This window comes from Gossypium arboreum, chromosome 6 (genome assembly GCF_025698485.1).
Source record: "Gossypium arboreum isolate Shixiya-1 chromosome 6, ASM2569848v2, whole genome shotgun sequence".
Classification (NCBI taxonomy): Eukaryota; Viridiplantae; Streptophyta; class Magnoliopsida; order Malvales; family Malvaceae; genus Gossypium; species Gossypium arboreum.
The window spans coordinates 143,355,767-143,367,608 of record NC_069075.1 but is presented as its reverse complement, the minus strand read 5'-3'; the positions used below and the strand labels follow the sequence as shown (position 1 = coordinate 143,367,608).

At 34.7% G+C, this 11,842-nt stretch overlaps 4 protein-coding genes and 1 long non-coding RNA gene across 5 annotated transcripts; 1 reads left to right on the top strand and 4 right to left on the bottom strand.

Annotated features, from left to right (window-relative positions):
- Window positions 1-156: 156 nt before the first annotated feature.
- Window positions 157-1,323, top strand: LOC128294105 (uncharacterized). Its single transcript, XR_008284365.1, has 2 exons — window positions 157-921; window positions 1,094-1,323. It is a non-coding gene; the product is annotated as an uncharacterized LOC128294105 (long non-coding RNA).
- On the bottom strand, window positions 406-3,396 carry LOC108487684 (valine--tRNA ligase, chloroplastic/mitochondrial 2-like). Its single transcript, XM_053030042.1, has 2 exons — window positions 3,107-3,396; window positions 406-2,223 (listed from the first exon to the last, which is right to left on the bottom strand). Exons 1-2 carry the CDS (start codon window positions 3,197-3,199, stop codon window positions 1,975-1,977), a joined length of 342 nt encoding a protein of 113 aa, XP_052886002.1. The 5' UTR covers window positions 3,200-3,396; the 3' UTR covers window positions 406-1,974.
- A 409-nt stretch (window positions 3,397-3,805) lies between these two features.
- Window positions 3,806-5,158, bottom strand: LOC108481908 (uncharacterized). Its single transcript, XM_053030043.1, has 4 exons — window positions 4,929-5,158; window positions 4,674-4,845; window positions 4,354-4,468; window positions 3,806-4,270 (listed from the first exon to the last, which is right to left on the bottom strand). Exons 2-4 carry the CDS (start codon window positions 4,731-4,733, stop codon window positions 4,110-4,112), a joined length of 336 nt encoding a protein of 111 aa, XP_052886003.1. The 5' UTR covers window positions 4,734-4,845; window positions 4,929-5,158; the 3' UTR covers window positions 3,806-4,109.
- Window positions 5,023-7,442, bottom strand: LOC108465625 (uncharacterized). The gene is made up of 6 exons (XM_053029405.1): window positions 7,433-7,442; window positions 7,276-7,330; window positions 6,498-6,603; window positions 6,356-6,424; window positions 6,008-6,196; window positions 5,023-5,121 (listed from the first exon to the last, which is right to left on the bottom strand). The coding sequence occupies exons 1-6, from the start codon at window positions 7,440-7,442 to the stop codon at window positions 5,023-5,025; spliced, it is 528 nt and encodes a 175-aa protein (XP_052885365.1).
- Window positions 7,443-10,475: 3,033 nt separating this feature from the next.
- LOC128294104 (uncharacterized) lies at window positions 10,476-11,604 on the bottom strand. The gene is made up of 2 exons (XM_053030041.1): window positions 11,488-11,604; window positions 10,476-11,351 (listed from the first exon to the last, which is right to left on the bottom strand). Exons 1-2 carry the CDS (start codon window positions 11,570-11,572, stop codon window positions 10,735-10,737), a joined length of 702 nt encoding a protein of 233 aa, XP_052886001.1. The 5' UTR covers window positions 11,573-11,604; the 3' UTR covers window positions 10,476-10,734.
- Window positions 11,605-11,842: the final 238 nt, after the last annotated feature.

The following is an 11,842-nucleotide window of genomic DNA, read 5'->3' as shown; positions in this document are numbered from 1 at the left end:
ATCAGTGGAAAAGAAACCAAGCTAGTGCAATGGAGGAAACCAAACCAGTGGAAAAATGAGAGGTAATGAACAATTGCCTGCAACTAAATACAAAAATCTTACGATAGATTGGTGATCAAGTTATGAGACCAAGAAAAGTTTTAACTTAATTTCGCCTTGTTTGACTAAAAATGAAAAGAAGCTGTTTTAAAAAATAAAAGTATAATAAATGAAACCCAACGGTAAAAAACTTTTTTTTTTTTGTAACTTCCACATGGCAGATGACTTTTGGGGGTTTTGATTTTGGGCTGGGGATTTGTGAGTCTTTGAGCTTCCGGTGACATCATTTTTCCTTTTGGTTCATTAGATGATTACAGCGAAGACATGCCCATTGAAGGCGAGGATGATCTAGAAGATGATGCAAACCGAATAATGAAAATTGGTCCTCATGAATGTGAATAATGTTTTCTATCAACCAAGTGGTTTATTAGTGCAAAAAGATTGATGGCAATATCTTGCTATGCTATGAGGCTTTACTTATTTGAGAAGTTGGCAACTTGGTTTAATGGCCCACACTTTTCCAACTTTCATCAGCAGAGGAGAGCACCTATAAAAGTTGTGGGCTTTGTTGTGGTTTCTTTCTTTGTTTATAAAATAATGTATAAACATCAAATATTATATCCAACCCGAATCAGATGCCTAATTGCGTACCGTTAGTTTTCTTTTCCTCTCCAACTGCCTCCAATTTCTAATCCCTAAACTAACAGCTAATTTCTAAATCCCTAACTCTAACAAAATAACTTTGCCTTCTCCAATCCAACACCCACTGGCCACCACCATCGTCGTTCACCAGTCAGGCTGTCACCACCGGTCCACCATCATCGTTCACCAGTCAGGTAGTCACCATCGGTCCACCCGTCACCACCCGTCAATCTATTTCAAGTAAGAGCAAAATTAAATTTGTATTCCTTTTTCTTTTTTCAAGTAAGAGCAAACCCGTTACTACTCAACCATAACTCAGTAGCATTTTTGGCATGCAAGTGGCTCATAAAACCAAACCCGCTCCTTTTATACTTCTGCTTTTTGCTTTTACAATTTTTTCCTTTTCCCCTAGGGTTTTATTCAGCGCAGCCGGCTAATGGTAAAGTCTGCATTCAGTTTCGAGTTGTTGAAGTAGGAAGTAGTTTTGATGAATTCTACTTTGTTTTTTTTTATTATATATAATTAGGGTTTTGGATAGTGATTTTTCAAGTGGTTTTGTTGAATTCTACCCCGAACGTTTTGTTTTTGTATGTATTGTAATTAATGTTTCGATAGTGATTCTTAATAGTTGATTTTAAATAACTTGATGCTTTCATTTTTGTTTTTATAATATTTGTTGTCTTCTTGCTTGCAGTACTAATTGGAATATTAGATATTTATTGTATTTGTACAGTGAGTCAGTGATATTTATATTTAATTTAAATCTAATAAAAGCTTATAAAAACGCTCTTAAATTTAGTTAAGCAAATATTTTTCATAATTAAAAATCCAAAGAGGCTGCAAGGTTAGGATTATTGGTATGAGGAGGAGAAGCCCTGCTAGCAGTTGCTACAGAAGTTTGGCTATATTTTTGCCTATGGTTGTGGAACTCCAAAGGAGTTGCCTACTTCCTTATTCTAATACGGAAAATAAAAATATGACATCAGAATATCCTAATTTATTAGGAAAGTTTTATTTAAACTAATAAGATAATTTCAGGAAATAAAAATTAGAACCAAATCCCAACAAAATCAGTATCCTAATCAGATCCCCTAACATAAACACGACTTAATAAGAAAATAAAACCAAAGGGACATCAAAAATAGAATTGACATAGACTGGTTGTGAACTCTAGCTTGTAATATAATATCATCCCATCCAATCAGTTAGAGAAGAAGGCTAATTATGTACCAAACAAGAGGGAGAAACTCTAGGTAAAGAATGACTTTCCGTCCTAAAATGATGATATCATAATTAAGGAGTATAAAATTGAATAACCAACCTTGAGAACCAAGTGTCAAGAACATCTGGATCCTGATAAACTTCTACGTCTTTTCCATATTTATCACAAGCCTTCCTAAGAGCTTCCTCAGCACTCCTAGCAACTATATATTCCTCTTCACAGTCTTTTCCAACAATGTACCAAACAGGTATGCGGTGTCCCCACCACAGCTGTCTGCTTATGCACCAATCCTTGATATTTGTCGGCCAATGATTATAAATCTGTAATCAAAATAAGCAGAAGTGAGCAAAGGCAGAAACTAGCCAACAGAAGTAAAATTAAAGTAAAATATCGATTAAATAGGAAGAAAGGTCCCAGATGACAGTAGCATGTGCTGAGGGGTGTTGCACTATGAAGAATGACAAAATGTGGCCATCCTCTCAGCAGGAAGGAGAGTTAGCTTGATATAAAATAAGTCATTGTAATGATGCAATTTAAGTTGCTTGAATGTTATAAAAGGTTATGTTAGTCGGACTTGGGTGTAAGTGTTGGACATAGGCATCTGACTCGAGTATTTTCAGTTTTTTCTATGATTGCATGCATTTAGAGGACTCTTGGAGGACCATATCTTGATGCCCATGTCCGAGCATGTGTTGGAGATGAATTCAGACACAGTAGTTATTTAGGCAAAATGAAGAGTTGGGTTAATATAGTGAAAAACTTACCAAAAAAAAGTCAAACATACCCACATAAGATGCGTGCCTCTACTCACACCCACTTGAGTCCAAGTAACATGTACTGAGTGTTGGTGCACTCATATGGTCCTCTGACTCCTTTTTTCTCTCCAGACTATCAAACTGGATGAATTCTAATGTTTGTTAGTCAGTTATTTCGACTTAGTTTTGCCCTTTGATTTTTATTTGATCAATAGGGACTATGCCTAACAAGAAATCCGGAGGAACCTTCACATATTGTATCCATGTTCGACTACTCATGGTCTAAAACTATGGCTCCAATATTGTGGCCACTGCATGTCTTAGCAACAAAGTTTGTCTACAAAAAAATCCACTCTGCTATTGGGATATAAAAGGTTTGATCATAAACTTGTTATTGAAAAATTTTCTTCCAGCTTCAGAGTGAACTCTATTTATCAATCAATAATACCTGCATCAATTGTCTATGTTTCGCCGACTCTTTCATTTTTCTTTTCTTGAAATACTTGTGTCTGACACTTGTGTTTGACATATCACTGGACATTGTTTGGGGATATTAGCCGAGCCTTCAAATATATGGAAAAGCATATGCAAAATTAAACAAATCAGTGTTGCTTACATACCCTTATTTGACACTCACACCCGTGTCATATAACGTAGTGTATTGCAATTGAAAAAAGGACACGTTACAAAGGAGAAAAAGAAGAGGAGCCCATATTATTATTTTTCCTTTTATGTGCAAAGATCCTTGTTGGTATGTAAATTCATTGGCCCGATGATCAGGTCCACAGAAAACCTATTAACCATCAAGTCAAGAACATTTAACGAAATGAAGAAAATTAGAATATTTCAAATAAGAATAAGAGCTTCGCACGGTTTAAGAGTCTCAAAATAATACATAACACGCAGAATCATTAGTCGCACTTTGTATCCTGAATAAACAAATCAAAGAACATTTATACAAATTACAATGTTTTTAGCTGGTTTAATACCAAACAGAGATATACAATTACAAGAATCAACAGTGACAGTTTATCTTCTAACTTATTATAATCAATAAGCTCTCACTGCTCAATTTAGTAGCAAACTCCATGACCCATTGGTTTGGCCCATAGAAATACTAAGAACCACCAAAATGGTGAGTCGCATATTTTATAAATAACAAATACAGATAATCTCATATAAGATTTACAGGTTTAGTTGATTTAAAAGTTCAACTGAAGATGTAGTAATACAGAATCATTAGTCATTCACACTTTATTAGCTAAATCAACTGAAGATGTAATAATACAGAATACTCGGGAATGTATCATAGCTAAGAATCAATCATAATAGTAGGATGAAAACTAAGTGTTTGCATTGATTGCAAAGTTATTTTTTCAAGGTACACTTCCTTGCAAATGTCAAATATCCAGTATGTCCTCAAGTTTCAGCAGATGGCCAAGCCATGATTGTCAGAGAACTTGCATTGTCCCCCACACTTGCTTCACTTGAAGGCGGCCTCCTCTTGCGTGGTGAGCATGCAATGGAATTCCCATCATTGACCTTCGAGTGATCCATTTTCCATTCACAGATTTCATACATGCGGAGCAGTATTTCAAAGGTCCATATATCTCTGCATATTACAAGCAACGCTCATGATGCTTTAAAAGAAAAACTGCTTGAACAAGATAGGATAACTTGTTCCTAATATGTTACCTATAAAGTCAGATCTCAGAGTTTCACATGAACGTTGCACTTGCTCCATGCAGAGTGAGAAGGAACACAGAGTTCCTTCCTTGAATTGAAGAGTTCGTTCAAAAAATTCATCTATCTGATTGATGAGCCATAAGACAATTCATGGTTCAGAAAACAATAAATAAAAGAAATAAAATGAAGGAAATATATCAGACTATAGTAATTTAATACACATAGAAATTAGAAAAATACATAAAAATATTGATTTTTATCAATTTCACGAACAAGATCCAAGAATAAGATTAGTTGATGGAGGGGGAGGGGTAGATCTGGGGATCAACCAGTAGCGAGAGAAGGGATCGCTTCTTCCTTGAATTGAAGAGTTCGTTCAAAAAATTCATCTATCTGATTGATGAGCATGCAATGGAATTCCCATCATTGACCTTCGAGTGATCCATTTTCCATTCACAGATTTCATACATGCGGAGCAGTATTTCAAAGGTCCATATATCTCTGCATATTACAAGCAACGCTCATGATGCTTTAAAAGAAAAACTGCTTGAACAAGATAGGATAACTTGTTCCTAATATGTTACCTATAAAGTCAGATCTCAGAGTTTCACATGAACGTTGCACTTGCTCCATGCAGAGTGAGAAGGAACACAGAGTTCCATCTTGTTTCAACATGTTTCAACCTGAAGGAATGGCTAGCCAAGGTTGCGGTAGGTCCAGAAATAAGGAGTCAGCCAACCCAGAAAACTGATCGGGAAATCCCTCACCCTGAATATCCTGGACTCCCATAGTGACTTAAGTGCTTATTCCAGTCCTCTCGAAGTCATAAAACATGCCTTCTTTTGCGAACCAACACAGAAGAATCAAAGAAAAATAAACAACCATCCTTGGATCTTTCTATTATCAGTTAGACAAACAAAAACCATATAGTCCTCAAAGGTTCCACAAAACCGAGATAATTTCGAGACTCTGAGCATGACAGCAACAGAATCTCGTATTTCAAACAATACATCTACCTGAACAGACTTCTTAAATCTACCTAGAATTCAAGCTCAACCTAAGCAGTTTCTAAAATCATATTTCATAACAATCTTTGAAACCAAAATTTCATAACAATGCACTCACTAATGAAACTAATAAAGATTTGTAAACCGAGACAATTAGAGACAATGAAGTATCACGGCAACAAAATGTAGATCTATGAAGACATCAACTCAAGATAACCCAGTATTCAAGTTTAACCTAAGCAATTACTATGTCATATTTCATCACAATGCACTTTTGCAAACAATAAACATTTAGGCTTACCTAGCTGAGGCAGCCCTCTGTTCATGGAAATCAAAGGTATACACATGTCCCGTTGGCGCCACGGCCCTTGCAAACAATGTTGTTAATGAGCCACTACCGGTCCCGGATTCTAGAACCAAACAACCCAGAACTATAAACATCTTTTGTTTCTCATGTTTTTGTTGTTTTCATGATTGCAATTTAGTGCTAACCCCTCCATTGCCATGGAGTCGCTGATATGCCTCTTTATCACAATTTTAAAGCAATGCACTATCTATTCAACATTCTCTTATCATGATAAAAATGGAAGATTTATAACATCATTAAGAAATACATAAATTTAATCCAAAACAAACATAGAAAAAGGAAACCATACCTGAGAGTTTGCTCTAAATGATAGACAGACTAAAGATGCTTCAGGGACAGCCAACTTGCTAGCATCAACGCCACTTGCATCAAAAACAGTCGGCAGCTTTGATTTTCTACCATCAGAATATATAACATCCACGGCAGGAAACTTCCTTGCTGCAATTCCGGGAATTAGAATCTTATTTGCCAGTGCAATCTGCCAGGAAAAAAAAAAAAAAAAAAACCGCTAACAATTAAAATGTTTACAGAAAGTAACATTAATTTTACTCAGAAATCAGTCGCAATTCAACTAATTTGAACAGATTTGCAAATGATATAGCCTATATGTATATAAAAAGGACAAATCAGTTAATACCTTACCACCGTTTTGTTTTAGCTCAGATATATCATCAAAATATCCTCTATTCAATTCATCAGCACTGCCCTAAATCAAATTAAAACAATTATTTATACTAAATCTCATGTAAATGATTTTGAAGAATCGAATTCTCGCACACTTTAACAGCTTTCATAGTATCATGCCTCTCATGTGCAATAATCAAATCTCCATCTCTAATGCAGCGATTGAAAGATATCTTCATTGAGGAATCAATAAGCAATATCCTTAAAAGACGGAAAACACATTCAATTGAATACACAGATGATGTTGGACTAAAATGCAATTTTTGTACCAAAATTTACTCCCCAAAACAAAAATATTTACCACATATCCAAAGTTCCATTAAGAATAAACTATCACCTAGAATGCCAGGAAGACCCGAATTTATTAATATATAAAAAAGAGGAAAACAGTAAGCCAAATTCATTAATATTTGAAGATTTGTTATAAAAGCAGAAGAAAAGAGGAAGAAAAAGAAAACAAAAGAGGGAGATCGAGAGAGAGAGAAACGGCAAATAAATGGGGTTAGATGTAGATTGAAGAGATACTTAACAACTGGGGGTAGATGTAGATGTCAGATTTGAGGAAAACAGTAAGCCTAAAGCCATCATTGCAACTTCCTACTTCTTTTTTCACTGCCAATTCCACTTCCTGATATGTTAAAAGAAACGGAGAAGGTAGGAATTAAATTCATGCAAACTAATACGATAAATACCGAAGTCATTAACCAATGGCTTAAAAAGGAAAGTGGACTCAATTTGTTAGTTCCTTCTCACAGTTACACCTTAATTAATTAATCACTTCTTCTTTTTGGGTAACAATTAATCCCTTCTTTAAATCTTTTTTTTTTATAAATTAACAAACAACCAAAAAATAGTTGATAAAATGACACTTACAGTTTTGCACTAGCAGAATCAGGCTTTTGAACTCCAATCTCTGAAGTATTCATTGCTGCATACAAACCAAAATTTACAGGAAAATTTCAACTTTTTATAAAACCCATAAAAAACAATTCTAAGTTCTGAATTAAATTACTATTTTATAAAAAAATACCTTCATTCATTCTCACATGCTTGTGATTCCAGTCAAATATGATAGCAAAATGACGGAAACAGAAAGATCTTGTTCTAGTTCTGAAAATTATTGATGTCAGCTATTTCAATTATCGTTACTCAGACATAATGAACAACTGAGCTGAGTTTGGATCTTCTTTTTAGCCATAACATAGGGAAATAAATGAAAACTGGAAAACGAAACACTAAATGATTAATAATTAAACTTTTAGGGAAATCAATGTTGTACATAAAAATTAGAAAATATTATCTTTATTGATATATTTCCTTCAATTGTGGATTATATCCCTATTATTACACTGTAAAACAATATAAGAGTAACATGTTTAAAAATAGTTAGGAGATAAAATCTTTTAAATATCCTGTAATAAATAAAAAATATCCTGTAACATATTTAAGTGGGAATATTTCCCACTTACAAGCTTTCGATTTTTAGAAGCCAAGGAAGGAAGTTTAAGCCATCTCAACTCTATAACCCACACCACACACTGTTAATCTTTATCTGTCTTCTTATACACTCACCTCATTCATTCCACTATTACCAAAATTGCCACTCATTTTAAACCTTGTCCACCGTACACCCTGCCCTCTAGTTTCCTTGTAAGACCTAAAATTCCCCATTTCTGATGGCCCTTTTTTGCAAGGCTCAAGTTAGATAATGCAGTTTCATTAGAGATTTAGAGAGATGATAGCTCCTGCTTCCGCTTCTCATTTAAACATTCAAGGCAAAAGAAAAGAGACAAAACATTGAAGGCAAAAGAATTATACACAATCTTAATAAGGCTTGCTAGAGAAAAACAAATCAAATCAGTGGAAAAGAAACCAAACTAGCGCAATGAAGGAAACCAAACCAGTGGAAAAATGAGAGGTAATGAACAATTGCCTGCAACTAAATACAAAAATCTTACGATAGATTGGTGATCAAATTATAATCTCTCTCTCCAATCAACTATCAACATTATGAAGGGGACCCTTAATTTAAATTGCATAAAACAGATGAAGATGGGTAGTTTTTAAGGAGAATTACTATCCAACATTAGCAAATAGAAACCCAACTATCTGCTGGCTTCAAAATGTAGCGACAGACTAATAACAAAGAAAACCAGTAGATTGTAGAGAGATACCTTGGATTTGATATGAATGGCCGACGTCCTCAAAAGAGAAACCTTCGTTTTCTACATACTTAACAATACCAAAGCAAAAGATGAGTAATTTGGATTTTTTTTAAAAATAAACAAATAGTACAATTCAAATATGAAACTTAAAAAGAAAACTCTCATTGTAAGATCAAAAAAGGCAAATATACTGTATTCTTCATAAGAAAGAAAACAACACCTAGTTAACATCTTCTAATGCAACACAATAACCACTCGAAACTACTTTGTAATATACAACAACCTTTTCAGTTAAATTGCATCCCGAATTCTAGCCATGCCATGCATTTAGATATTACCTGAATATTTCAATCAAAATCCATTTCCAAATCATGTAAGTACCAGCACACAAACAATTCCAACTAAGTTCATCGATGAGCTCCACTCAACTATTTTAAAGAAAATCTACCCCAATCCTTACAGATGAGTGAAAGCACCTAGCAGTGTGAAAAGAAAACCAAATATGCATTGATCCATGGACGGACTAATATGCACCACCTTAGCACTAGATAAAATGCAAGACTTTTCACTCTAAATATGACCATGTTCTTCTAGTTAAAATTGATGTTAATTGAGCCCAGTGTCTCTTACTTTCGATTCTATTAGAGAACACACAACAATGCCATACAAACTGCATTTTTCCTCGAAAAAAGAAAATCAAACAGCAATTGTATAAGGAAAGTGGCCTTAAATATATATTAACTGAAGATTAAATGAAAACAGCCAAGTGTTCAAGTAATTGGAAACAGCTATTCCCTGACCTTAAATATATAAAAAACTGTAGATTAAAGGATATCAACCTCATTTAACACTCAAGATCAAACTTACCAGTAAACAGAGAGTAGGCTTCCCCTAACATAACTATATCTTGACAGTTCAGAAAATTACAGCATAACTTTTTCACATTGTCCTAATCAAATTTCCACATCAACCATTAATGATTCGGGAACTTTTGAATTAAACCCAAAACACTACAAGAAAATTGTTCAAAGAATCAAATTCATGCAATAAAAACCTAAGTCATTCACCAATGGCTTAAAAAGGAAAGTGGGCTCAATTTATTAGTTCCTTCTCCTTGGCAGGAGCCCCCTCTTAAGTTTGGCTGCTTGTGCAAATGTAGACGGCTTTATAGATATGTTAAATCATTTTCAAGTTTAGAAATTACCTGACTTCTTGCCAAAAGAATTGTCACAATCCTCATAGTGGCATCCTTAACCTAAAAATAAATGAAGAATGTTTGTGCAGTCGGATTGATTAGAGATAATTAAGTTCATATACTATATCATCTTAACAAGTTGAATTTTCATCCGAAAAGGAAATAAGATGAACACCATCTATTAAACACAAACTTGAGTGTTGTCAGTTTATGTCTAACACTGATTTGTTTAATAAGTTAAAGATTGGAGGCTCATATAACATATCTATGTCCAGGTGTATATTACACATGGATCTTGAATACAAGTTCTTAAAAATAAAAAAGGAAATTGGGAGCAACATAAGTAACATGGAGCTAAAAAGTTAAAACATACCCAATAGCACTCGCAATACTATTTTAGGCATTTTGACCTCCTGCATTTGTATCCGCTTTTGTGCCTGGCTGATGGAGTGTTCATCATGTCAAACACTTATCAAATTACACAAATTTAAAGGGAAAAAAGTGTAAGATCATAGAAGTTATAATTACAGTAAAATTAGGGGAATCATTAGGTGGGTTAACAATAGGTGGAGCAAATGCGAGAGGGTTACGCAATTCAATTTGATGTCGAATATCAAGAACAATATCCTCATAATCTGGCTTGTTCAAACAGTTATCACATGCACAACAATCATTGCAGTAAATCCCTGCTGCAAAGCACTCACAATAACTGCCAATCATCTTCACTTTTTTTGAGCACCCTCTGAGCATTTGGAGTATGATGTTCCAAACATCTTCTAAATACATGAAGAAAACTTAAAAGAAAATGAAACATACCGATCTCGGGTATATGCTTAAACCAAGTCCGAGTAACATATTACTCAAGTGAAATGTTCTGTCTCGCATGTGAACTTACAGTTTCAAACATCTGGATCTTCTACAGTTGCAGTGTTTCCAGGCTACAGTCTCACCTGGGAATGTTTATTCCTGAATTCAATAAATCCCACAGCTAAGAAAGCAATGTGAAACTTGCCTCTCCCCTTTTGAGCTATCTTGGGATTTGGATAGTTGGTCAACCCTGTCAGCAAAATGTTCATAAGGGATTATAAGCTGGTGAAAACATGACACATTCTGAGAATCCTCCATATTTTCTGGTACACAAAGTCCATGGTGATCGCTATCAACATGATCACCAACTCTCCTAGCTGATGCGATCAAGGGATCAGGGTTTAATGGTCGAACTCCATGGTGATCATTATCAACATGATCACCGACTCTCCCAGTTGGTGAGATCAAGGGATCACGGTTTAATGGTAGAATATGAGATGGGAGCTGAATTAACGTGGCCTGATTTCCACCAAGTGAAGAGGGCTGAGAATCCAAACCTTGACGCACATGTTCCATAAATTCATCAGATTCAACATGTTCCCAGATGTTCTTAGATAAAAATTCCAACATATTATCCAACCTTTCAATATCGGAAATCTCAACCATGCCATCATTCGTGTTATCATTAGTTTTTCCTGTGGTCACTTCCGAGGCATTGAAACAAGCACCTTGTAGTTCATCATGTTGAGCCCAGTATTCACCATGTTTGATTAGAGAATCGTCTTGGAGATGATGACATGATCAATGCATTTGGTTTTGAGAATACGAGATATGATAAAGCTAATTTGTTAAAAATTTAGTATTATAAGAGCTTTAGAATTTATTTAAAATGTCAACTAGAAATTAATGTACTTGTACCACATTTACTTTGCCATGGAACATTGTGAACTTGTGGAATGACTTGGATCAGAAAACAGGGATGGCCGGAATGATTGAATGTCATAATGAAAGCTTGTTCAGGCCAGTGTTTTCTCCTCTTAGAATGTCTCCCAGAACCTTTTGAGACAACATAAGGTAAAAAATGTACCTGCAATACACATAAAAACATCTCAGGAGGAGGAATTCTTCATGTTTATAATTTACATGCCGCCAGCTGCTAGACATTATAGCCCCATTAATTGTAAATGAGAGCCAAATTTCTAGATCAATTTTAAGTTGAGATTCCTCTTAACAATATTTATAAAAACCTACTTGGGATGATGGATTCCCATAA

Excerpts from the sequence above, each read along its gene's own strand:
- LOC108487684 (XM_053030042.1), bottom strand. The coding sequence starts at position 3,199 with ATGTCCAGTGATATGTCAAACACAAGTGTCAGACACAAGTATTTCAAG. Across the intron at positions 2,224-3,106 it reads AACATAGACAATTGATGCAG|ATTTATAATCATTGGCCGAC; the intron begins GTATTATTGATT and ends TTTTGATTACAG.
- LOC108481908 (XM_053030043.1), bottom strand. The coding sequence starts at position 4,733 with ATGAATTTTTTGAACGAACTCTTCAATTCAAGGAAGAAGCGATCCCTT. Across the intron at positions 4,469-4,673 it reads GATCCCTTCTCTCGCTACTG|ATAGATGAATTTTTTGAACG; the intron begins GTTGATCCCCAG and ends CTCATCAATCAG. Across the intron at positions 4,271-4,353 it reads TCTGAGATCTGACTTTATAG|AGATATATGGACCTTTGAAA; the intron begins GTAACATATTAG and ends TGTAATATGCAG.
- LOC108465625 (XM_053029405.1), bottom strand. Across the intron at positions 6,425-6,497 it reads ATACTATGAAAGCTGTTAAA|GGCAGTGCTGATGAATTGAA; the intron begins GTGTGCGAGAAT and ends AATTTGATTTAG. Across the intron at positions 6,197-6,355 it reads TAAAACAAAACGGTGGTAAG|ATTGCACTGGCAAATAAGAT; the intron begins GTATTAACTGAT and ends TTTTCCTGGCAG.
- LOC128294104 (XM_053030041.1), bottom strand. The coding sequence starts at position 11,572 with ATGACATTCAATCATTCCGGCCATCCCTGTTTTCTGATCCAAGTCATT. Across the intron at positions 11,352-11,487 it reads TCCATGGCAAAGTAAATGTG|ACGATTCTCTAATCAAACAT; the intron begins GTACAAGTACAT and ends ATCATCTCCAAG.